Consider the following 27,062-nt stretch of genomic DNA (forward strand, 5'->3'; position numbering starts at 1 on the left):
CTCCTTTTTTTTTTTTGTTCTTCGATCTCAGAACCAGAATTTTTCACAGCAAGATGCAGACATGGAGTCCTAATGTAAGACAAGCCTTGAATCCATTTAATCGATGACTTCACCTGGTGCACCCATTTGCATGGTCATAGTGGAGTCAAGTGGGCGGGACGTCGTTTGTTTTTTGTTTAAACTTTAGACTAAAATATAATTATATTTTTATATGCCCAATGAAACTCAACTTCAATCTCATTTTCTTTTTGGAACAAAATTGCGTAATTTTGCATTCTGAAACTCAAGATTCGTTTTAGATTCCTGAGATTCTATTGATTTTTTAAAAATGAGATGGAATGTGCTTACGTGGAAGGGTAAAAAATTAATTTTGAGTTTCATAGTAAAATGATAATTCCGTCAAAATGAAACTTATAAATGTCAATAATTTTGAGTTTCATAGTAAAATGATAATTCCGTCAAAAAGAAACTTATAAATGCCAGTCATAATAAAATTACCATTTTACCCTTTCACGTCAATACATTCGTCTCTTTTTTAACATTGACAGATTCCCATTTGCATTTCAACTAACTTGTCCTCCTACCTCATCAACTATAATAAGGAGACTGATAGTTCAGAAATTTATAACTAATCAAAAAACAACAAATAATCTGCAATTTTTTTATTTCAAACAAATAATCTTCAATTAATAATGTCATTAGTTTACATAGAACACTTGTGCACTACTGCTTCTCTTGTAAGCCGTTTTGTAGCAAAGGGAGCTTGTTTTGGTCTAGTGATTCGATTTCGATCAGCTTCTCTTCTTTGGCCTTTCCCCACATCATGGCATAAAATCCAGTAACAATTATTGCTGCACCAACTAAGCTGCAAAGATGTTATATAATCAATTATCATTAATTAATTTGCTGATAAGAATTTTCTCTTAATCATCAACCCGATTTTCTAACAAGCCAAAGACTTTCCCACCCAGCAGCTTTCACCAACTTTCAATGATTCAACCAAAGAAAAATCAAATAATTGAACGGGACAAGTTTAGAGCTCTTTTGATAACTATTTCGTTTTTAGTTTTAAATTTTCACTATTTGTGCTTGAGATATCAAGCGAGAATATGTAACAGGTTGAAACAAATTATATGTATATTTATACCTTCCAAGATAGACTGAATCTCCCAAAAATATGACACCCATGATCACACCAAAAATGATTCCAAGAGGCTTAAACATAGAACAATAAAAAGCTCCAGCCTTCTTCACACACCAGGTGACTAAACTGTATCGGAGAACCGTCGAAACAATTCCCTGTAAATGATCGTACAAAATTTAACTTATAACTATGAGCTGTAAAAAATCTTTTACTTTGAGCTATGAAAAAAAACAGAACTCTAATTTGCTTACAGTGTATAAAATAGCAATGATCCCCACATCCAGCCTTATTTCCCAGGCACTTGCACCTCTAACTGCAATTAAAGTAAATGCTGCAGACTGCATGGTCGCGAATAAGCATTGGAAAAAGACAATGAACACAATTGCAGGGTACTTCTTAACGATTGTTGCCTGCAACATTTGGAATTATAGAAAGAAGGAAAGAAAAAAATTGTAATTTAATTGGTTGTTATTTGCTTTCAGCTCTATAAAAGGGTAACCGAGTAACACCTAATTACCTGCAGAATGTACCATAAAGAAGTTGACAAGGCGTCAGCTGCAAGAAAAAGCCCTCCAAGGATCCAGTTTGATTTCGATGAGGAAAGGATCAGTTGGTTGAGTAAACTAGCAAGTGATGATGATAGCCGTATGATTGGTAGGCCTTTGTAAAATGTTACAACAAATGCTCCTGTGATTGATACTATGGTTCCCAAAACTTTTGCTTGGCTGCTTGAGCTTCTCCAGTAAACTCTTTCCATCCTAAAGTTAAACCACCCAATACTTTTGAAAAAAAAAAAAAAGGAACCACCCAATATTTGAAGCAATGCATGTTGATTACTTCTTATATAACACAACAAAAGTTATCAAGTTCCAGAACTTTGTTTTAATAGTATGAGTAAAATTCCCATATGTTGAAAATTTTCATATATGATACACGTGTTCTCACATTTTTCACACATTTTTCAATAGTACGAGTAAAATTTACATATGATTGAAAGGACTGTAATTGAAATTTCAGAATAATTCAAAAAAAAAAAATTATCGAATAATACACATACATATTCTTTTCATATTTTGTTGCTGTCTTACATTCTAATTGGATTTTATAACCAACTATAAAAAGAGAGTTTAATATTTTTGGTCTGTCTTTTTTTTATTATTGATCTTTAGTCAGTTATACAGTACTTGCCCTCGATCAGTTACAGTGAAAGAACTCAATTATTTGGTCCCCAAATTCAAAACAATACTATTATTCTCAGTATCAAGAAAGTCAAAAGAAAAGAAAAAAAGCAGAACCTGAAAATGATGGCAAGTATGAAAGTAAAAGCTGGAATGAGGTTAAGCATGGCCGTGCTAAGTGTGGGAGAGCTGTATTCTATGCCAATATTTCCAAATATTTGCGATGTACAACTGCACATATATGTTGAGTAATTAAATTTCTAAGAAATTGGTCTGTAGAGTGGAGTTGCGTGTTAAATTAATTAGTGTATATGTTACCAACCAAAACAGTGCTAGCAAGAAGATTTTGCAGAGGATGGAGAATGTAAGGGGAGGGCGCTCCGATCTGCCAGTGGCCAGAAAATCTCAGTAAGAAGAAAAGAAAGAAAAAATGTGACACTTTATCGTCGAATATTATTCAAGATTTCAAAAAGACAGAGTAGTAAAATGTGTATGATTGATCAAATAATATCTACGAAAAAAGAAAGAAAGAAATTCTGTAGAATTAACCTGTGGAAGATGAGAGCGGAAGGGAGAAGAATGAGGGCGGAGACGGCGTTGGCATAGACGACGATTATGTAGGCGTTGGTCCCTTTGGACATGGCGGCTTTGTTTACCACCATACTCCCAGTTTGAACCATCATCGCGATCACCATTCCAATAAATGGCAGAAAACCCTCAATGCTCATCTTATCTCTCTCTCTCTCTCTCTCTCTCTCTCTCTCTTTTGAAACTGCAGAGTCACAAAAGACACACATGCAGATCCCGCATCCCTGCAAATTACTTACAATCTGCTACAGTCGTTTTGTAAATCACTTCGGCCCAATTTTGCCCTGCATATAATCGTTCGAGTGTGTTAAAATTAAAGTGGTTTTCCTAAAATGACTTCTCACATACCCAACAACTTATATTAATTCCTTAATTGTGGCTGTCTTGGGAATCCGCATGTTTTCATGGTGCAGTGGCACTCCTTTATGTTTTGGTGTTCCTTCTAGACAATAGTTTTCAATTGCATTGATAACTAGCTGCTGCTTATCCTTTTGAGTTAGTTTTTCATCTTTCCTTTAGATTGTATTGTTCATGCTCTTGGTGAGAGTGTTGTAACTTGTAAGCTTATTTCCTTGTTAGTGAAAGTTGATTCATCTTCGTTGAGTTCCATTCTGTAGAATTTTTTATGTGTATTTCATGAAGAAACAATTACAAATGAAACATATATATAGGAAAAGAAAGTAGACATAAGCCTAACTTGCCTAACTTGCCTAACTTGCCTAATTTCCTAACTTGCCTAACTTGCCTAATTTACACAAAGAATGTTGACTAGCCTAACTTCACTAGTCATCCAACATGTTTATTTCATGCATGCATTTTAACAAAAGATATGACTTGCATGCATTCCAACACTCCCCCTCAAGCTGGATCGAGGGGATTCACTGAGCCAAGCTTGCCCAATAACCGATGAAACTGAGATGATGCTAGTGCCTTTGTAAAAAGATCTGCTAGTTGATCATGGCTTCGTGTGAACATGGTCCGGATGATTTGCGTTTGAACTTGAGCTCTGATGAAATGACAATCCACTTCAATATGTTTGGTTCTTTCATGGAACACAGGATTGGCAGCAATGTGCATGGCTGCCTGATTATCACACATAAGCGTCATAGGAGTAGAACTAGGAAACCCTAAGTCTGAAAGAAGCCCTTTAAGCCAAATGAGTTCACACGCAGTGGCTGCCATGGCTCGATACTCAGCCTCTGCGCTGGAACGAGCAATTACCTGTTGCTTCTTACTCTTCCATGTGACAAGGTTTCCACCAACAAATGTACAATAGCCTGTGATTGATTTCCTATCAATTGCATTACCTGCCCAGTCTGCATCTGTGTAGCCACTAATGACAGTGGACTGATTGTTATGCATTGTAATTCCTTGCCCAATTGAACCCTTAAGATAACGAAGGATTCTCTTAACAAGGTTAAGGTGATCAACAGTGGGAGAGTGCATGAACTGACTAGCCAAGCTCACTGCATATGTGATATCTGGACGAGTGATAGTGAGGTATATAAGCTTGCCTACTAATCGTTGATAGTAGCTTACATCATGCATGGCTTCTCCATCTATGCTGAGCTTCAGTTTACAATCAACGGGAGTGATAGCAGGCTTGCAGTCAAGCATTTTTGCTTCTTGAAGGAGGTCCAATACATATTTTCGTTGATGTAGAAACAATCATTTTGAAGATGTTGCCATTTCGATCCCCAAAAAATACTTTAACCTCCCCAAATCTTTGATAGCGAAAACTTGATGTAGTGAGAGTTTTAGTGCCTCAATCTCCACGGTATTATCTCCAGTGATGATAAGATCATCAACATAGACGAGGACCACCAACTTCCCCCTGGTGCCATTTCTTACAAATAACGAAGAATCAGCATTACTTCGCATGAATCCAGCCTTTTCCAGAACAGAACTAAGCTTGGCATACCAAGCTCTTGGTGATTGTTTCAATCCGTATATTGCCTTGTGCAATTTACAAACCATGTTGCCTTTAATACCATCATAGCCTGGAGGAGGTTGCATATACACTTCTTCCTGCAGCTCGCCGTGAAGGAAAGCATTCTTCACGTCCATTTGGTAGAGTGACCATCCATAATTGATTGCAACTGACAGTAAAACCCTGACTGAGTTCATCTTGGCCACCGGTGCAAATGTTTCCTTATAATCTACACCAAAGGTTTGGGTGAAACCCCGAGCAACAAGTCTAGCCTTGTGTCTCTCGATAGATCCATCAGCTTTGAATTTAGTCTTGTAAATCCAACGACTTCCAACAGCCTTTTTTCCTGGTGGTAGTTGAACTAGGCTCCAGGTGCAATTCTCTTCCAGTGCACGAATCTCTTCTTTCATGGCTTGGTTCCATTGTGGGAGAAGAGAAGCTTCTTGAAAGCTTCTTGGTTCATAGTGCTTATCAATTTCACTGAGAAATGTAGCATGAGATGTTGAGAACTTACTAAAGCTGATACATTCATTGATTGGATGTCGTGAGGCATATGTAACATAGTCCTGCAACCTAGCTGGAGGTTTTCTGATTCGAGGAGGATTTCTTTTAATCACCTGAGACTCTGTAGAGGGCGGAGAATGATCAGAGTAGGGCTCGTCTTCACTCTCATTGGCAGTAATTTGGTCAGTTTGAACTTCTTCACAATCTGGACTTACAATGACTGATCTCTTTTCCAACATCGGATAATTAAAGTTTTGAGGGAGTGGGAACATGTCAACTAAATCCTCCCCCTGACTTGTAAAATAGGGATAGTCTTCTTCGAACTTCACATCTCTTGAAACTGTGCACTTCTTAGTGACTGGATTGAAGCACTTGTATCCCTTTTGAGTGGTCGAGTATCCCATAAACACACACTTGGTTGCCCTGGCATCTAGTTTGTCACGGTTCAAGGTTTGGATGTGAACAAAACACACACAACCAAACACCTTGAGATGTGTCAAATCTATTTTCCTCCCCTTGAGAACTTCATAGGGAGATTTAAACCCTAGCACACGACTTGGAAGTCGATTGATGAGATAAGTGGTAGTAAGGATGGCAAACGACCAAAATTTCTTTGGAACGTGCACGTGAATCATGAGAGCACGAGTTTTTTTCCAAGAGATCTCTATTTTTCCTCTCGGCTACTCCATTTTGTTGGGGAGTCCCCACACAGCTGGTTTGATGTATGATACCCTGAGAACTTATGTATTGAAGCATGTTGTTGGATAGAAATTCAGTGCCATTATCTGACCTTAAAACCTTAATGTTTGATTGAAATTGCGTTTTAACATGCATGTGAAAGTCTTTGAAAATGGTAGGGACTTCACTTTTTGATTTCATAAGATATAGAAAACTTGTTCGAGAGAAATCATCAACAAATAGAACAAAATATTTAAAACCTTCCATTGATTCAGTTGCAGGTCCCCATACATCGGTGTGTACCATTTCAAAAAGGTTTACTTGTCTTAGACATTGAATTACCAAAAGGTAGCCTAGTAAACTTAGAAAATTAACAAGTATCACAAGTAGGATAGGGGTTACAAAAATTTGGAAACAGTTTCGACAAGACAAGTTCAGAGGGGTGGGCTAATCTCCTATGCCAAAGTTGGTTTTCATCTATGGACTTCGATTGAGCTTGAAGAGCCTGAGTGAAACATGCATTCTTGCACAGGTAGTAAAGTCCATTTATGAAGACCCCTTCACCAATCATCTTCATGGTGAGAACATCCTGAAACATCACTTTATTTGGTGAAAAAATAGCACGGCAGTTTAGGGTGTTGGTGATCTTTCCAATTGACAAAAGTTGGAAGGGAAAGGTTGGTACATAGAGGGCAGTGGAAGGTGTTTTTTGAGAGAGTAAGTTTATTTCTCCTTTTCCCAAAACTAAGACATTTTTTCCATTTGCAACAGACACATGTGAGGGGCTTGAAAATTTTTTAAAATGATGTAAATTTGTAACTTTGTTTGTCATATGATCTGTGGCGCCTGAATCAATTATCCAACAATCAATTTCAGTACTAGTTAATAGGGCAGTAGTAAAGGCTTTGAGTATACCTGATGCTTCTCCCTTTAAAACTTTCTCATTTCTAGCAAGAAATCCGGCAAATTGTCCCAACATAGCTGTGTGACTACCCTCTTCATTGCCTTGACCATGTGAGCCTCCTCCGTGCCCCTTACTTTGTAGGTAAGCTGCAAATTCATTGATCAATGACAATGGATTGGCAATGAACTCCATGGATCCTTGTGAGATAGTAGGAGCGTGAGCATTAGCAAGTTGTGCCTTGAAATGAGGTTGAAATTGTTGTGAGGACCTTGGTATCATCCTTCCATCTTTGCTGAACTTAGGCTTGAGTTCAGGATGAAGTTCTCAACACTTGTCTTCCTCATGACCAACACCATTGCAATATTTGCATTTTAGATGTGTGTTTCTTCCCTTGTATACCTTGGCTTCTGAGTTCTTGTACTTTGATGCATATGCCCGAGTCTCCGTTAATCTAGGATTGTGATCAACATTCATAACCTTCTTCCTTGCTTCTTCTCGTTGGATAGTTGCACAAACATTGTTGAAGGTAGGCAGGTCTTGACTCATCAAGATGTGACTCCTTAGGTCCTCGTACTCAGAGCTCAAACTCCCTAACAGCTGATAAATTTTGTCTTCCTCAGCTCGTTTTAGGAGAATGGTAGGATCTGTGGTATGAGGGAGATATACATCCAACTCATTCCACATGGCTTTGAGGCTCCCAAGGTGTTGAACAAATGTTTTCCCTTCTTGTTGAGCACTAGCAATGTCATTCTTTAATTGGAAGACCCATGCATAGTTGTTTTGATTTCCATACATATCCTGCAAAGCTTTCCAAAGATCATGTGCGGAATTGGAGTAGCTAAAAATTTCAGCAACATGTTTCTTCATGGTGTTGAGCAGCAAGGACATGACAAGTTGATCTTTGCAGAGCCATGCATTGTATGTAGAGGAAGAACGGTCTGGAGCTTCCACGCTTCCATTTACAAACCCTAACTTCCCTTTGCCTCCGAGAGCTAGTGAAACAGCTCGGGACCAAGGAAGATAATTGAACTCGTTCAAGAGAACTGAACATAAACGTTGATTGGTGTTAACCTCAACGTCTGAGAAGTTTGGAGAGAGATTGTGCTGGGTTTCCTCATCATGGTTCACAAAACTTTCTTCAGTCATGACTTAGACTTTGAAAGAAAGAAAAAATTGCAGCAGCAAGAATGGCAGAGACAGGTTACAAATGAACCTGCTCTGATACCATGTAGAATTTTTTATGTGTATTTCATGAAGAAACAATTACAAATGAAACATATATATAGGAAAAGAAAGTAGACATAAGCCTAACTTGCCTAACTTGCCTAACTTGCCTAATTTACACAAAGAATGTTGACTAGCCTAACTTCACTAGTCATCCAACATGTTTATTTCATGCATGCATTTTAACAAAAGATATGACTTGCATGCATTCCAACACATTCTTTCTCTTTACTGTTGGTTTAAGTCTTGGGCTAGTGTGGAGTTTGCACTAACTGAGAAGCAATACTCTGGAGTTTGGAATATTGTCTTTCTCTACAGAGTGGAGGAAATGCATGATTGGCATTATGACAACAGTCAAATCTCTTCCTTTATCAAAATTTGTACTGTTGGATTAGATGTTAGATATTTTTATCAAGGTTTAAAAAACGCTACCTAGAGCCTAGGCGGCTAGGTAGGGTCTAGGCGGGCGCCTAGACAGCCAGAATTGGATCCTTGCCGGATCCCCTCCTTGGAGATCTTAGGGATCAATGCACATGGATGGTTGATAAAAAATCGTGTGGTCATAATTAAATGTTTTTTTATATTTTTAAAAGTAAAACAGTTTCGTTTTGCATGAAAAATATAAAAAAAGAAAAAATTGTAGCCACACAATTATTGATCAATGGTCCGTGTGCGTTGATCCCTAGGATCCCCAGGGAGGGGATCCGGCGAAGATCCAAATCCTAGATGGCCTAGGCAGATTTAGGTAAATTTCTTGTATATCTTGTAAATAAGTGCATAATAACACTTATAAAAAATTATACTTGTATGAAATCCATGAATAAGACAATAAAATAATAATAAAATGTAAAAAGAGTATCAACAAATTCAAAATTTAAAAACACATTAAGCATATATGCCATCTAACTTAAGACATTTTGAATGATAAAAAATAAGTGGATGTAGAAAGCAAAGTGGCACACTAGGACGCATAAAGATGAGACTATACACCAATACTCACATTTTCAACCTGACACCCCATCATTTTTTATGAGAAAAATCAATATGGGACTGATAGCCTATGGCTTTTCACAAAAAGCAAGCAACTTGATGATAGCTATCCAAACTTGATCGGAGAGAAACTAAGAAAAAAAATTAAATAAGAAAAGTATGCAGAGTGGTCACTTGGTCTGAAAGGAAGAGAGAGAAAGTCATTTCTCATCGTCTTCGTCTTTTCCTCTTCGCCAAACCGAGAACCAGAAACCCAGAAGGGCAAGAATGCAGCTAATCTGCATTCTTGAAAACAAAACAAAAATAAAATTCCTAGACCTCCTAGACCACTCAGTCGTCCGCCTAGGCCGCCTAATCCCTGTCCCAATTTTGAGTTAATTCCCGCGACCGACCACTGTCCAATGCCTAAGCCCATTTTTAGAACATTGATTTTTATGCGTAATATTTAATTAATTAAAGAATTTTAAAGAAGTTTTATGTTAGTCGAGAACGACTAACATCAAACAAGTTTACCACCATATTATCATGTTACCGTCTCGTAAGTTTTACTTCTAATTGGTGAATAATGTGTGATAATTTCAGTTTTGAGCTAAAAGCTGCTTTGTTCTCACCACATTGTGTACTCATGAAACATATTAGACCCTAAAATCCTTTAATTATTTCGTATTGACTCAACAAATGAGAAGAATAAAAATCCATGCTCATCTTAACTCATTCTCTCTCTCTCTCTCTCTTGAAACTGCAGTCATAAAGACAGGTACACATGCAGATCCCAATCCCTGCAAATTACTTTGTCACAATCTGCTACAGTAGTTTTTTAAAATCACTTTGTCCCAATTTTGCCCTGCATATAATTGTTCGAGTTGAGGAAATGCACGATTGACATTTTGGCAATTGTCAAATCTCTTTCTTTATCAAACGTTGTACTATTGGATTAGATGTTAGATATTTTTATACATAATATTTAATTAATTAGAAAATTTTAAAGAATACTCACCATCACAATTAGGAGAGGCCAATTCCTAGGCCCTCTCACCCTCTCTCAACGCTCTCACTCTCAGAGCTCTATCTCCCTCAAATCTCTTTCTTTATCAAACGTTGAGAACAACTAACATCAAATAAGTTCACCACCATATTATCACATTATGGTCTTGTAAGTTTTACTCCTAATTGGTGAATAATGTGTGATAATTTCAGTTTTGATTGCTAAAAGCTGCTTTCCTCCATCCAGGGGTGGTATCTTTAATCGATGAAGATGCACAAGGTAATGTATCGATTTCACTTGAAGCTTACTTGTAGTTTCGGGCTTGGTCAAGTGTGATACAAAACCCTATAATAGGAGTCCCCCAAGTCGCCGAGCTAGGAGATTTGCCGAAAAAGGTAACAGATAAGGTAAGCAATCAGACTTCCAAGCAAACAACCTGGATCGGAGGTTCGACTTCGGCTTCCAGTTGATTGTTCTCTTTCTTCTTGTGTGGTAAACAGTAATAAGGATAAGGAGAAACAAATGGAGAAGAGATGATATGAGATACTTTTGCTTTTGAAGAAGTAACTTTCCACATGCTTATTCTTAAACTGGGCTGGAAGGTTTTCTGGTTTCCTTCAGAGTATAAGGCCGACTCAAGAATTTGAGGGTCAAAACAAGTCCATCAAATCTAGAGTACGTTCGACCCTGATGATATGGAATACTTTTGCTTTTGACAAAGTAGTGGATGTATCGGCACGTATTCTATTACGCTTGTCTCCACATGCTTTCTATCCTTCTCACTTGCCCTATCTGTTCCTCAGGAAGATGTGGTATCGTCTCTAGAAGCATAAGATGTTGAAGATGAGTACTCGAGAGCAATGTCAGGTAAGTAATCAGGCAAGGGGTTTCAGGCAGTCAGTTCCTAACTAGAAGCTTGATTCCAAGTGCTAACTGATTTCTCTTTTTCTCCTTGTCTTGCAGGTAAGAACAAGGCAAAAGGAAAAGACAGGGAAAAAGCATGATATAAGATACTCTAGCTTTTAACCCTGATGATATGAGATACTCTTGCTCTGGTGTGGCTGGTTTGCATAGGTATTATTGGGGAGGGGGAAGAAATGTGAGTATTTCGAGAGGTTTCGTTGCGAGTGCCCTCTCAGATATGAGGAAGGGTTGAGCATTTTTGCAAGTCTGCCTGTCCGTGGAGGATGAAGGTCGACATATATAGAAGTCTCCCTAACAACAAGTAGTAATGCTATTCCTTTACCCTTCTTGGCCATAGCAATGTAGTGGGAGCTGCAAGCTTCACGTGTTTTAACTTTGTCAGAGCACTTTGAAAAAGTGGTATGTGGTATCTGGAAAGCTGATGTTGCGTGTGAAGATTGCAGACAAGCTTTATCCAAGGAAATCTGGCTCTTGAAGTTCGGAGAGCGATGCCTCTTCGGTTTTTGAACAAGAAATCCTGTCGGGGATCTGGCTCTTGAGATTCGGAGAACGATGCTTCTTCGATTTTTGAGAAAGCAATCATGTTGGGAGTCTGGCTCTTGAGATTCGGAAAGCTGCGCCTCTTCGATTTTTTAGAAAGTAATCCTGTTGGGAGTCTGGCTCTAGAGATTCGGAGGGCGGTGCCTCTTCGATTTTGGAGCAAATAATAATGCTATTCCTTTACCCTTCTTGGTCATAGCAATGTAGTGGGAGCTGCAAGCTTCACATGTTTTAACTTTGTCAGAGCGCTTTGAAAAAGTGGTCTGTGGTATCTGGAAAGCTGATGTTGCATGTGAAGATTGCAGATAAGCTTTATCCAAGGAAATCTGGCTTTTGAAGTTCGGAAAACAGTGCCTCTTCGATTTTTGAACAAACAATCCTGTCAGGAATCTGGCTCTTGAGATTCAAAAAACGGTGCCTCTTCGATTTTTGAGAAAGCAATCCTGTTGGGAGTCTGACTCTTGAGATTCGGAAAGCAGTGTCTCTTCGATTTTAAAGAAAGTAATCCTATTGGGAGTTTGGCTCTCGAGATTCAGATAGTGGTTCCTCTTTGATTTTTGAGCAAGCAATCTTGTTGGGAGTGTTTTCTCGAATGTGAGTAAAGGTTGGGCATTTTTGCCAGTCTGCCTTGCCACGGAGCACGGAGGTTGACACATATTGGGACTTTTTAGTTATCAAGTAGTGGTGCTGTTCCTTTACCCTTGTGGGTAATGGTAGGGTAGCTGGACCTTCAAAATTTATGTGTCTAAACTTTGTCAGAGATCTTTGGCAAAGTTATCTGTGGTAACCGAGGAGCTGATGTTGCATGTGGAAAGTGATGTCTCTTCGAAATCCAGAGAGTGGTGCCTCTTCGAAATCCGGAGAGTGGTGCCACTTCGATTTTTGAATCAACAGCCATGTTGCCCTTTCTTTTATAAGGGCACCAATTGTGTGCAAGGAGTACATTAAGAGAGTTATTGCTTATAGGATTTTTCCCCTTACTTCAAAGATTTATTGCACCTCATTTCTCCTTCATCATTTCTGAGAATGTCTGGCCCATCCAATCGTCATTTTGACTTGAACTTTGATGAAGAGGTAGCAATGCCTTCTCAAGACAATATATGGCATCCATCCTTCTTATCCCCTACTGGTCATCTTACTGTTGGGGACTCTGTGATGAAAAATGATATGATCGCTGCGGTGGTGGCCAGGAACCTTTTCACTCCCAAAGATAACAGACTACTTTCCAAACGGTCTGATGAGTTGGCTGTTAAGGATTCTCTGGCTCTCAGTGTTCAGTGTGCAAGTTCTGTGTCTAATATGGCCCAACGCATATTTGCTCGAACCCGCCAAGTTGAATCATTGGCGGCTGAAGTGATAAGTCTCAAACAAGATATCAGAGGGCTTAAGCATGAGAATAAACAGTTGCACAGGCTCGCACATGACTATGATACAAACATGAAGAGGAAGCTTGACCAGCTGCAGGAATCTGATGGTCAAATTTTACTTGATCATCAGAGGTTTGTGGGTTTGTTCCAAATGCATTTATTGCCTTCGTCTTCTATGGCTGTACCGCGTAATGAAGCTCCAAATGATCAACCTTCGATGCCTCCTCATTCTGGGGTTCTGCCTAGTACTGAGGCTCCAAATAATCCCCCTCTAGTGCCTCCTCAATCTGGGGCTCTGCCGACTGTTGAGACTTCTCCCGAGCAACCTTTGTGAATACTCTCTCTTGTTTGTTTATTTTGATTCATGTATATGTACATATTTGTAACTTATCGGAGATATCAATAAACAATCTTTGCTTCATTTCAACGTATTGTGTTAAATACACCAAAGCCTTCTTCACTAAGTTCTTTGAATTTTTCCTTTTGTTGAAGCTTGTATGTTGAAGCTTTGTGAGTGAAGCATGTAGGTTGAGGTAGTGCTCTCTTAATTTCCCAAGTAAGGAAAACTTTTCGTTTAGAGACTTGAAAAATCCAAGTCACTGAGTGATCGGAGACTTCCGAGTATCAAGGTGCAGTAGCATATGGTAGGAGTCCCCCAAGTCTTCAGACGAGGGAGTTGACGAATGAGGCACTTCGTTTCTAAGTGGTAGCCCAAAACTCCTTCTTATATATATTTATTATGAAAGTTGTTAGACCCAAAGAAAATGAGGCCTAGGCAATTTTTTTTTTTCGAATTTTTGAATTTTCCAAAAAAAAAATATATATATATTTTAAAGCTTTGTAGGTGAAACTTTGGTGTTGAAGCTTTGTATGTGAAGCTTTGAGGTTGAAAGTTTGTTGGGCACCATGAATTGATTTTGCTTCGCACTATCTTGATCAAGATAATGTGAAGCTTTTGTAGGTCAAGCTTTTGTGGGTCAAGCTTTTGTAGGTAAGTGAAGTTTTTGTGGGTCAAACTTTTGTGGGTGAAGCTTTTGTGGGTCAAGTTTTGTGGGTCAAACTTTTGTGGATGAAGCTTTTGTAGGTAAAGCTTTTGTAGATGAAGCTTTTGTGGGTGAAGCTTTTGTAGGTCAAGCTTTTGTAGGTCAAGCTTTTGTGGGTCAAGCTTTTGTGGGTCAAGCTTTTGTAGGTGAAACTTTTATGGGTGAAGCTTTTGTAGGTGAAGCTTTCGTAGGTGAAGCTTTTGTGGTGAAGCTTTTGTAGGTCAAGCTTTTGTGGGTCAAGCTTTTGTAGGTGAAGCTTTTGTGGGTGAAGCTTTTGTGTTGAAGCTTTTATGTTGAAGCTTTTGTAGGTGAAGCTTTAGAGTTGAAGTTTTGGAGTTGAAGCTTTGTAGGTAAAGCTTTGGAGTTGAAGCTTTGTAGGTGAAGCTTTGAGGTTGAAGGTTTGTTGGGCACCATGAATTGATTTTGCTTCACACTATCTTGATCAAGATAGTGTGAAACTTTTGTAGGTGAAGCTTTTGTGTTGAAGTTTTTGTGGGTGAAGTTTTTGTGTTGAAGTTTTTGTAGGTGAAGCTTTGGAGTTGAAGCTTTGTAGGTGAAGCTTTGGAGTTGAAGCTTTGTAGGTGAAGCTTTGAGGTTGAAGCTTTGTTGGGCACCATGAATTGAGTTTGCTTCACACTATCTTAATCAAGATATTGTGAAGTTTTTGTAGGTGAAGCTTTTGTGTTGAAGCTTTGTAGGAGAAGCTTTGTAGGTGAAGCTTTGTAGGTGAAGCTTTTGTGGGTCAAGCTTTGGAGTTGAAGCTTTTGTTGGGTACCATGAATTGATTTTGCTTCACACTATCTTGATCAAGATAGTGTGAAGCTTTTGAGAATTTGTAGTTGTCATCCATTGATGAAGCTTTCGTTGGTGAAGCTTTAGAGTTGAAGCTTTTTTTTGTGAAGCTTTTGTTGGATACCATGAATTGATTTTGCTTCACACTATCTTGATCAAGATAGTGTGAAGCTTTTGAGAATTTGTAGTTGTCTTCCATTGATAAAGATTTTGTTGGTGAAGCTTTGGAGTTGAAGCTTTTGTTGAATTTCCCTTTTTTTTTTTTTTTGGGAAACTAGAAATTTGAAAATGTGGGAGAGACAACATATACAAATTTTGCTTCCACACTGTTGACCAAGAGATTGTAATGCAAGCCACACCTTGTAGTAGTCGAAGGTTTGGATGAACCATATAAATTGAATTTGCTTCGAACAGTCTTGAATTTGCTTCGAAGGTTTGAGAATTGTAGTTGCCCTCCATTGATAAAGCTTTTGTTGGCACCATAAATTGGTTTTTCTTCACACTGTCTTGATCAAGAGTGTGTGAAGCTTTTGAGAATTGTGGTTGAACTCATTTGATGAAGCTTTTGTTGGCAACATAAATTGGTTTTACTTCACACTGTCTTGATCAAGAATGTGTGAAGCTTTTGAGAATTGTGGTTACCCTTCTTTGATGAAGCTCTTGTTGGCACCATAAATTGGTTTTGCTTCACACTGTCTTGATCAAGAGTGTGTGAAGCTTTTGAGAATTGTGGTTGCCCTCCATTGATAAAGCTCTTGTTGGCACCATAAATTGATTTTGCTTCACACTGTCTTGATCAAAAGTGTGTGAAGCTTTTGAGAATTGTGGTTGCCCTCCTTTGATGAAGCTCTTGTTGGCGTCATAAATTGTTTTTGCTTCACTCTATCTTGATCAAGAGTGTGTGAAGCTTTTGAGAATTATGGTGGCCCTCCATTGATGAAGCTCTTGTTGGCACCATAAATTGATTTTGCTTCGTACTGTCTTGATCAAGAGTGTGTGAAGCTTTTGAGAATTGTGGTTGCCCTCCATTGATGAAGTTCTTGTTGGCACCATAAATTGATTTTGCTTCACACTGTCTTGATCAAGAGTGTGTGAAGTTTTTGAAAATTGTGGTTGCCCTCCATTTATGAAGCTCTTGTTGGCACCATAAAGTGATTTTGCTTCACACTGTCTTGATCAAGAGTGTGTGAAGCTTTCTACGAGTTGTAGTGTTTGCATTGTTACAGTGAGGAAATGTTTGAAGCAGATGCAAGAGGGCTGAATAGCTTGATCTTCGTATGCTATGCACTGAAGTTGTTGTTGGCTTGCAATAAGGCTTTGTTGGTGACTATAACTTTTGTTGGGCATAAGTGCTCCTCTAGTTGAGTTGTCAAGCTTGAGGGTTTTTGATTATTTATGAATGCTAAGAGTTCACATGTACAAGTTATACCACTCGTCTTCTGGTAGGTGGAATGAATGGTGAGTTGCTTTCATCACTTGGTTGGTGGTACGAATGTGAGTTCCTTTATCACATTTCATCACCTGGTTGGTGGCACAATGATGAGTTCCTTCTTCCCCTGGTTGGTGGCATGAATGGCAAGTTGTCAAATGATATTAGAGTACGGGTTGTACATTTCATCACCTGGTTGATGGCATGAGGAAGAGTACGGGTTGTTCATTTCATCACCTGGTTGGTGGCATGAAGATGAGTTCTTTCTTCACCTGGTTGGTGGCATGAGTGGCAAGTTGCCAAATGATATTAGAGTACGAATTGTACATTTCATCACCGGGTTGGTGGTATGAAGATGAGTTCCTTCTTCACCTGGTTGGTGGCATGAGTGGCAAGTTGCCAAATGATATTAGAGCACCTAGTTCGTGGCATGAGTGGCAAGTTGCCAAATGATATTAGAGTATGGGTTGTACATTTCATCACCTGATTGGTGGCATAAATGAGAGTACGAGTTGTACATTTCATCACCTGGTTGGTGGCATAAATGGCAAGTTGCCAAATGATATTGGAGTATAGGCTGTACATTTCATCACCTGGTTGGTGGCATGAAGATAAGTTCATTCTTCACCTTTAATCACCTAGTTGGTGAGAATAAAAGCAATGTGTCTAGGCACATTGTAGTCAGTGTCGAATGACACAAAGTCTGTTGAACCCTTTCAAAGCACAGTTGGGTTATGTACGAATGTGTTGGAATGTATGATTGAACGAATATACTGTGAAGCAGTTCGTTTATTTGTATAGTTTTGTTGACATATACTTATAATTTGTTTCATGTTGGAAGCATTCATGTTGAAACTTTAAACCCAAGTGTTTCATTGTTAGGAATGTAAGAGGATTGTGACTGAGTTGTCTAAATCACCTCTTTATTGAATTCATGTCAAATAGTTTTCGTTACATAGGATGTCGAACGGCTAAAGCTTAACACTTGTACAATGTGAGTTTACTTGTAATAGTACTTCAAGTGATCAGCGTTCCATGGATGGCCAAGGGTCTTGCCATCGGAGCTTCTAAGCTTGTAGGAGCCAGGGCGACTGATGCCAACAACTTCAAACGGTCCATCCCAGTTTGGACTAAGTGTTCCTTCACTTGGGACTCTGTCGCAGAGTAATCTTTTCTTCAATACATAGTCCCCCACTTTGAAAGATTGAGGTTTGACCCTGGAGTCATAGTAGTTGGAGATACGCTGCTTGTAGGCGACATTCCTCAAGTGAGCCTGGTTTTTGTGTTCCTCGACTAGATCTAAGTTGAGGGTAAGTTGTTTGTCATTTTCGCTTTGCACGTAGTTTTGGACTCGGAACGTTGCTTGCTCAAGCTCAACTAGGACAACTGCCTCTGTACCAAAGGCAAGTGAGAATGGGGTTTCTCCTTTTGATGTCCGATACGAAGTGCGGTATGACCAAAGAACTTAGGGTACAAATTCTGGCCAACAACCTTTAACCTTGTCCAAGTTGGTTTTCAAAGTTCGCTTGATTATTTTGTTGATGACTTCAACTTGTCCATTAGACTGAGGATGAGCTGGGGAGGCAAAACATAAGTTGATGTTGAACTTAGAGCAGAACATCCTGAACTTATTGTTGTCGAACTGTCGCCCATTGTCAATGACTATCGCATTGAGAATGCTGAATCTGCAAATGATGTTCTTCCATATGAAGTCTTCTATTTTTTCCTCAATAATGGTTGCTAAGGGTTCTACTTCAGCCCACTTTGTGAAGTAGTCAACTGCAACGATTGCATAGCGAACCTTGCATTTCCCTGCAGGCATTGGGCCGATCAAATCAAGTCCTCATTGGGCCAAGGGCCAAGGGCTGATCATAGGAATGAGCGGCTCGGGAGGAGAGTGAGGAATAGTTATGTAGCATTGACACTTATCATATGAGCGGGATATTCTGATGGCATCTTGGTGGAATGTTGGCCAGTAATATCCTTGGCGAAAAGCCTTGTGTACTAGGGATCGAGATCCAGCATGATCCCCGCAAACTCCTTCATGTATTTCCCGAAGGACAATTTCCGCCTCTACGGGCGTAAGGCATCTTAGGTATGGTAAGTTAAAACCCCGCTTGTAGAGTTGGTCATTAATGATCAAGTAACGAGTAACCTTGTATCGAATCTGCTTAGCTTGGACTTTGTCATTTAGAAGGGTGCCATGAGCAAGGAATCTATAAATCGGGGTAATCCAACTATCCCTCTGTTATAAGTTGCACACTTCCGCAGCTATGGTGCTTGGTGCTGCCAACAATTTAACCTGAATTTTTTTCCCAATCTTGTCTTCCACCGCTGAGGTGAGGTGAGCCAAAGCATCTGCATGACTGTTTGCCGCTCGAGGAATTTGGGTGATCTGGTAGTGGAAGTGCTTAAGCAACAATTGTGTTTGTGCCAGATATGCAGCCATGGAGCTATCCTTAGCGTCAAATTAGGTGTTTGGCCAAACATAAGCCTGTTAGAAGGGCTTCATATTCGACCTCATTGTTCGACGCCTTGAATTTGAAACGAAAAGCATACTCCATCGCCACTTTGTCAGGGGTCGTAAGAACTAGTCCTGCTCCACAACCCTGTTGGTTGGACGAGCCATCAACATATAGACTCCATGTTGGGGCTATTGGTTCTATTTTATGAGCTTCCGAGGGTAATGAAACCATTTCTTTAGGTGTAGAAACAATGTCAACAAGATATGTGAAGTCAGCGATGAAGTTTGCCACTGCTTGGCCCTTCTCAGCTGGCTTTGGTTGGTATGAGATGTCAAACTCACCCAATGTTATCGCCCATTTAATCATTCGCCCAGAAGTGTCAGGACTTTGGAGTATCTGTCGAAGAGGATGATTGGTAAGCACGATGATGGAGTGTGCTTGGAAGTAAGGACGAAGTTTTCGAGCAGACATGACCAATGCTAGAGCCAATTTCTCAATGTTGGAGTATCGTGTCTCCGCATCTTGTAAGGCCTTGCTAGCGTAGTAGACAGGCCGTTCGACATTACCATCCCTTCGAATGAGAACCGAACTTACTGTTGAAGCCGATACCGACAAATAGATAATGAGAGTGTCACCAACCTCAGGTTTGAAGAGCAAAGGGGCTTTGCTCATGTAGTCTTTGAGGTTCTTGAATGCCTCAGCACATTCATCAGTCCATGTAATGTACTTCTTACTTCCCTTAAGTGCTTTGAACAAAAGAGCACATCTGTCTGTGGCCTTAGAGATGAACCTAGTTAAGGCTGCCACATTGCCAGTAAGGCTCTGGATGTCTTTTGAAGTTACCGGTTCCTTCATGTCGATGATTGCTTTGATCTTCTCAAGATTAACCTCAATGCCTCGTTGGCTTATCATGAAGCCTAAGAATTTTCCAGAACCTACTCTGAAGGCACATTTGTTGAGGTTCAACCTCATTCAATACCTCTTTAGAATGGTGAAAGTTTCATATAGGTTGGTGATGTGTTGGTCAGCATGTTTTCTCTTGACTAGCATATCATCAACGTAAACTTCCATGCTCTTCCTAATCTGTTCGGCGAACATTGAATTGACCAGTCTCTGATAAGTTACTCCTGCATTATTTAAGTCGAATGGCATGACTTTATAGCAATATAGTCCCCTATCAGTAGTGAAGGCTGTGTGTTCTTAGTTCGGAGGGTTCATGAGGATTTGGTTGTATCCTGAGTAAGCATCCATGAAGCTCAGAAGTTCACACCCTGTCATATAGTCTATAAGTCTGTCTATGAGAGGAAGAGAAAAGCTATCATTCGGGCATCCTTTGTTTAGGTCGGTGTAATCGACACACATTCTCCACAAGACCTTTTGGAGCAAGAGACTTTCCTTGGTCGGATTCTTCTTAACAAGGACAACATTTGCTACCCACGTTGGATAATTGACTTCACAGACGAAGCCTATGCCTTTGAGTTTTTCAACTTCTGCCTTCATTGCCTCGTACCGTTCAGCATCATAAAATCTTCGCTTTTGTCTCACTGGCTTGGTCTTAGGGTCAATACTTCAGCGATGACAGATGATATCGGGAGAGATGCTTGGCATGTCCTCGTATGCCCAGGCGAATACCTCATTGTTCTCTTGCAAAAAAGAGATCAATGCCAACCGAATTGGTAGTGATAAGGTGGTGTCAATCTTCACCATGCGATCCGAATAATCTTTTGAGATAGAAACCTTCTCCAACTCTTCAGCGGGTTGTGCTTGCTGGGTGAAAAAGTCATCTCGAGGATCGTCGGGTTGACTGTTGCCACCATGAAGATCCAAGTTGGCTTCATCTGGGTTGGTCTTTATGACTTGGTCATGTATAGAAAGGGTTTCCTTGGGCATAGGCAGGTGCTGTTGCTTAACCGAAATGTTGTAATATGATCGTGCACTAAGTTGATCTCCTCTGATGTAACCATTGCCATAGGGGGTTGGAAATTTCATCAACAACATATGTGTGGATACCATGGCCTTGTGATCATTGATGCATGTGCGTCCGAATATGACATTGTATGCCGTTAGGCAATCAACCACCAGGAAGTTAGTGGTAATGGTAGCTGTGTAAGGGCATGTACCAATGGTGAAAGGTAAGTGTATGCTCCCCAAAGGTTGCACAATATCACCGGAAAAGCTTATCAGAGGGGAAATCGAGCGATCGAGCAAATGTTCAACTACATTAAGTACCTTGAAAGCTTCAGCAAATATGATATTGACCGAAGCCCCCGTGTCTACCAGGATTCGTCGTACTTCAAAGTTGGCTATGTGAGCTTCCATGATCAGTGGGTCATTGTGAGGGTAGATGATACCTCTTTCTTCCTCAGAGTAGAAACATATTGGATCCCAGTTAGGCTTTTGATACTTACCTCCCATAATGTCTTCCACGTGAAACATTTGGTGGCCAAACCTTAAAGCTCGTTCACTATTTTTCATGGCCCTGTTGGAAGATTTAGATATGGGTGTGCCACCACTTATGGAATATATTACATTCACTTGGCGTTGGTTACGGTTACCCCTTAGAGGGTGAATGAAGAATTGATCAATTTTTCCTTCACGTGCCAAAACTTCAATATGATCACGAATGGTGATACACTTCTCGCCGTCATGGCCGTTATGCTCGTGGTAGCAGCAAAACGTGCCCATGTTCTTCGTGGGCTTGTAATCCGGGTGTCTCGGCTTTGGCTTCGATATCAAGTGTGCTATGCTGGGGTAAATGGCCACACATGTGGCGTTCAAGGGTGTGTATGCCTCATACCTCGGGGTAAGGGCTGTCCTGACACATGCTTGAACCACTGTGTTAACTGTCTGAGGTCGGGGATTATCATGGCAATACCCTTAGTTATCGCAGTAGTGTCCCTTACTCATTTTACTAAAATGAGACTGGTGAGGATGGAAATCTTTCCTTTTGCCCTGAGATTGATATGTCTGTTGACTTGGCAAAGTATTAAGTAAGGTAGGGGGAGGCACCGCTGCCGTTTGGAAGGTCGAGGTCTTCTCATTTAGTTAGATCTGGCTTCCACTCCCTACTTGCTGATAAATGATGGCTGTGGGGGGTTTCCCTTGATATGTCATTGCCTCGGCGGAGGCATGATTGTAAGCATGTGCCATCACCTTAGAGTAAGTCTTCCAAGTGTTGGCATTGATCATGTACTTGAAGAAACAGTCACGTAGGCCTGCCGTGAAGGCTTTGAGGGCAGTCTTGTCGTCTGCATCGGCACAACCGGAATACTTATGGCTGAAGCGGCCAACATACATACGTAATGACTCGTTTGACTTCTAGCGAATAGTGTACAAGTCATCTGCATAATGCAAGCGATCGGTCTGGAAGATGTGTTGAGAGACAAACAGTTTCCTCAGTTCCTCAAATGAGTCTACTGTCTCAGGTGGAAGATGGCAATACCAGTTTAGAGCTCCGCCAGAGAGCGTAGAGGGGAAGAGAAGACATCGTTCTTTGTCGGTGTGCATCCGATATGCCATGGTGGACTCAAAGAGGTTAAGGTGTTCAATTGGGTCATCCCTTCCAGTATAGAGTTGTAAACCAAGGTTTTATTTTGTCTTCACTTGAAAAGGGTGTTGAGGATCCTCCTTGTGAGAGGGTCAGGCCTAGGTTGGTTCCAGTCAGGTATCTCGGCTTGAAGTTCGGCCTTCAACTTGTTTACTTCCTCAATAAGCTGTAGGAAGAGGGTCCTGGGTGGAGTCATGTACCACTGGGATTTTCTTTTGTAAGTCTTCATCGCCTCTTGGAAGTAGGAAAGTTTGAGCAAGGGCGTGTGATTTTTCCTTGGAATCGCCGTACTGACTTCTAGGGCGAGTCTGTCGGAACACCTCAGAGTCCCATGTACCTTCATGTTCCTCTGGGACCTGTCGTTTCTTCCCTAGATTAGCAGTTGGCCTGGGTCGTGGGAGAGGACTAAGTCTTTCAGAAACCCTTGGGTCATTGATCTTCGAGCATATGTGGAGGGGATTCTCTCGACGTTGCTTTAGGAAGTCTCGGCAGTCACGATAGACGGCTTTCGATCCTTCCAACCCTTCTGCAAGGAGGTGTCTTCCTCCACTTCTCATGCTTCGGGTCGAAGCAGCTGGGTTGAGAGAAGTCTCATGTTGATCAATGTTTTGATGATTAGCTCGCTCCTCATCAGGGATACCCATGTCGAAGGAAGGTGACCCTCCGTGTTGGGAGGCACCCAGGTGATGATTGATGTCCACAGGGGTAACGAGCTCGCATGTTTGAGTACGCCTAGTTTCGTGGAGCGTCTCAAAGAGCTTCTCATACTGCTCCTGGAGAACCTCATTCTTCATTGCTATCTTGTTGTTCTGAGCTTCTAGCTCATTGACTTTAGCTTGAAGAGCAACCCTCTTTCTTTCTTTCTTTCGTTGCTTCGCACTAGGTGCAAGAGGGGTGTTATTTTATGTGTTGTGGCTTCCTTCGCTCCCCATGTTGGAGAGGGATGCCTGGTCAAAAGAGAGTGTACAAATGGTGGAAACCAGCTTGACAAAGCTGAAGAGAGTGGGAATAAGTGTCGTTCCCACAGACGGCGCCAAATGTTGATGCACAAAATCAGTAAGGACTTTGGTACAACAGAAAATGTTAAGTTTATAACCTTCGCTATATTGCTCCGGTCACTAGTGTGAACAAGCATGTAAATGGATAGGGACAGAGAAGCAAACACAAGATGTACGTGGTTCACCCAAATTGGCTACGTTCACGGAGTAGAGGAGTTCTCATTAATTGTGAAGGGTTTACACAAATACATAGTTTCAAGCTCTCCTTTAGTGAGTACAAGTGAATGATTTAGTACAAATGACATTAGGAAATATTGTGAGAGAATGATCTCTATTTATAGAAGAGAGTTTCTAGTTTCATTCTAACATTGACATGTGTCGTGTTGTGATTGGCTTATGATGTTGACACGTGCGTTATGATTGGCTTCTGATGTTGACACGTGTCGCGCTGTGATTGGCCTCCTGGTTGGAGGGAAACTCTTCTGGGTCCTTGACAGTATAACGTTGACCGGTGCTCAGTAGTTTCGGGATTAGTCAAGTATGGTACAAACATAATTTTTTTACAATGATTTATTTACACTAGAAGATAGAAAATAAATTAGCTACGAACTTTTGAGATTTTAACCTAAAACTTATTATTTACAAGTGAAAAAAAATATTATTATACCATAATATTGAGTGACATATTTGTAAAGGTGATGCTAAGGAGACTATTTACATAAATCCTATTTTGTAAATCATATAATATGATAACAACTAATAGTTGGATTTCTTCTTTAAATCATTAAAAAAGAATATCAATCATCAACCGGTACATCACGTAATCTACAAAATATAATTAAAAAGATGGTCCGCACATCTCCTTTACTACATTTTGGTTCGTCGAGGACACTAGCTAATTGTGTTGTTCTTAATATAGGAGGTGGATTGTCTGCCCTCCTATTTCCATAATATTTCTATCCCCTCTTATTTTGTGTGGTCACGGTAAAGCCATGTCAAAATTTTATATTCTTATTACTTTTTGTTTTATTATTTTTATAAAAAAAATCAATATAAAATGTTGATGTGGCTTAACCGTGACCACACAAACATGAGAGGATGTGAATAGTATGAAAATTGGAGGGCAGACAATCCACCTCCCTTAATATAATACAAGTGGTACATGCTTGATATTTCATACACCTAGGGTATTATTATTATAAACGACTAAATACGGTTACTGTAACATGTGATGTAAATACGATTATTATTAATGTTTGTGGCTGTATAACAATCACATTAAAATGTAGGTCCAAAAATATTTCAAGGAAAAAATATAACCCCATATGTCTTTTAAAGGAAAAAGAATTAAACATTTTTGCCTTTGTAGATGGCCTCATTGGCTCTGTGAAAGCTTTTAATAGATAGGAAAAACTAACGAAAAATCTAAAAAAAACTTTAATTTTAATAAAAAATGACAAATAAATGTGTAGTGAATAGTACTAGAGAAATATAAAAATGTGATTTTTCATTAAAAGTGAACAGTACTGAAAGTGTTTCGTTAAAACTTTATTTATATATATATATTCAGAATTCAGATCGATGCAATATCAAATCCTAGACTACAAACGAATACAAACTGCAGAACTTCAAAACTCTAACCCTAGTTTACAAACAACAGTAATAGAGTTTCTTACTTGACGTCACGATGTCGATCCACTGTCGGTTTCGTATTCTCTTCTCTTGAACTCAAAAATAGGATTTCAGACTCTCAGTAGGGCAAGCACTCTAAAGTGAATTCCATGCACATGTCTGAGAAGAGGGACCAGAACTTGTTGACAGATAGAATTGGGGGAAACCTGATAAACCAATTTAGATGCCAACAAATGCGAGAGGTGAAAGTTCTTGTCCTGCAGAAAATTAATAAAATTATTAATAAAGTTCTTGCCCTGCAACAAAAGAAAAATCAGGTACGTATTAGGTGTTAAATAAAATTATTAAACCTCTAGAAGAGAAAGGAAGATGGAAGCAAGACGAAGAAGAGGGCGAGCGCGTTGACGTAGACAACGAAGACAAAGTCATTCATCCCTTTTTTTCATTGTTGCTTGTTCAACCCAACATCCTAAAACTCCACCATCACTATCATCACTGTTACTGATTCTCCTTAAGAATAGAAATTAATTATAAAAAAATGTAAATTTTTAAGTAGTTCAATAATTGAAGAGCAGGTAACTACAATAAACATATCTTGATATTTGTTGCAGAAATAATCAATCGTCATTATATCATCATTGTATTGTCGTTATATCATCGTTGTTCATGTATATATGATCAATATGTCGTTATATGATCAAATATGTCATCGTTACTGAAAAATAATCATTTTTCTGCAAACCAAATATCCAATATTGCAACTAATTTTCCAGAATTCAATCCTATTATTCACCATTTGGGGTCTTTTAATTTAAAACTAGCCCGTTCTACTCAGATTGGCACATGAGTCAAGTCCACGAACTTCTTTTAGCTTCTTATTTCCTAAGCCCATACCTATGCTATTACTGATACTAAGAAAGTCATCCACAGAGTCCAAGGGAATAAATTTTGTAATTCCAAGCCCATAGGCCATAGGTATCAAGCAGCATGCCAGCATATATGTGCTAAACCAAAACCTATAGGTAGGCATGTGGGTTATCATAGGATAGGATAAATATTGACCAATTTTGGGCATCATTGGACACTTCTACAATTTAGTCCTGGTAGTCTCTGAAGTGATCTAATGAAAATTGGCCATGCTCCAAATTGTTAGCACACTAGGACTTATTTGGTACTTAGGGTTTGGATTGGTATTGAAAACTCCCTAATCTCAAGGCATGTTGAGGGGAGAAATAAAAAAATTGACACCAACTGGAGGATAGAAGATGGATTGCCCATAAAGGAAATTTATCCATTTTAATCTTTTCTAGAATGGTAGGATAGAAGGAATATGTTTTATTCATGCATAATCTTCTTCTAATCACCTCTAAATGAAGAATCATTTACTTCTACCTTCAATTTGATTTATCCATTTCAATCCAATCTTGCTTATCAAATGAGGCCTTAATATACTTTATTATACCACGTGAGATAAATCTTGTGGGTTTGCACGGTGTAAATGGCAAGTCGACCATCTATATTGTGCTATTCATATTCTACAATTATAGTGACGGAGGCAACATGAGGTCATTTTTTTGTTACGTTGGAAGTTTGTACCTAACTACTCTTACTCACCCCTCTACCCACCCTCACCACTAGACGAACCCCAATGACGTAAGGTAAAATGAGATCATTAGATGCACATGACCCCAGCAATTCGGCAAGATAGATAGATTATGAATGTAAATTGTGTTCGAGCATTGTACTTGGTTGTATCAAGAAACCACAATTATCGGTACTTATCTCATCTTAAGGTGTATTGAGATTTCTAGGGTTCTTTTCTATTGATTGATAGATTACCAGTGTTAATTTTACAAAGCAAATCTTAAAAATTGGGCTTTTGGCTCATATATATTCTCCAAGTGCTTTTGATTTTCTTGAGGGCTATAGCTAGGGTTCTTTTTATCACTCCGTCATTGTAAATTACTGGTTACGACACTAAACTACTCCACACTATGAAAAAAAAAACCCCTTTCTAACTGTTATTCATGTTGCGTATATGCATGTGTGTATGTATGTGCGTGCATCTCCATATATATTGGATTTCCACTCTTAGGTGGGTGATGTAGCCACAAACTCAACATTTGTAACCATTGTAAAACATGTATCACGTTTCTTTTTCTGTTTCCGTGTACATGTCATGTATGCATGTTTCTTTGTT

General features: G+C 39.5%; 1 protein-coding gene across 6 annotated transcripts; it reads right to left on the reverse strand.

The window, feature by feature from the left end:
* Positions 1 to 647: 647 nt before the first annotated feature.
* Positions 648 to 25,115, reverse strand: LOC103403308 (WAT1-related protein At4g15540-like). 6 transcript variants are annotated; one of them, XM_029096375.2, is made up of 8 exons: positions 24,907 to 25,115; positions 2,872 to 3,194; positions 2,645 to 2,707; positions 2,440 to 2,553; positions 1,662 to 1,902; positions 1,396 to 1,482; positions 1,148 to 1,299; positions 648 to 860 (listed from the first exon to the last, which is right to left on the reverse strand). In XM_029096375.2, the coding sequence occupies exons 2-8, from the start codon at positions 3,117 to 3,119 to the stop codon at positions 704 to 706; spliced, it is 1,062 nt and encodes a 353-aa protein (XP_028952208.2). In that variant the 5' UTR covers positions 3,120 to 3,194; positions 24,907 to 25,115; the 3' UTR covers positions 648 to 703. The 6 variants fall into 6 exon arrangements, with proteins under 6 accessions (XP_028952208.2, XP_070671268.1, XP_028952206.2 ...); XM_070815167.1 differs by having other exon boundaries at positions 648 to 865; XM_029096373.2 differs by having other exon boundaries at positions 1,396 to 1,554.
* Between the last annotated feature and the right edge of the window lie 1,947 nt (positions 25,116 to 27,062).

The sequence above is a fragment of the Malus domestica genome, chromosome 16 (assembly GCF_042453785.1).
Source record: "Malus domestica chromosome 16, GDT2T_hap1".
In the NCBI taxonomy this organism is placed as follows: domain Eukaryota; kingdom Viridiplantae; phylum Streptophyta; class Magnoliopsida; order Rosales; family Rosaceae; genus Malus; species Malus domestica.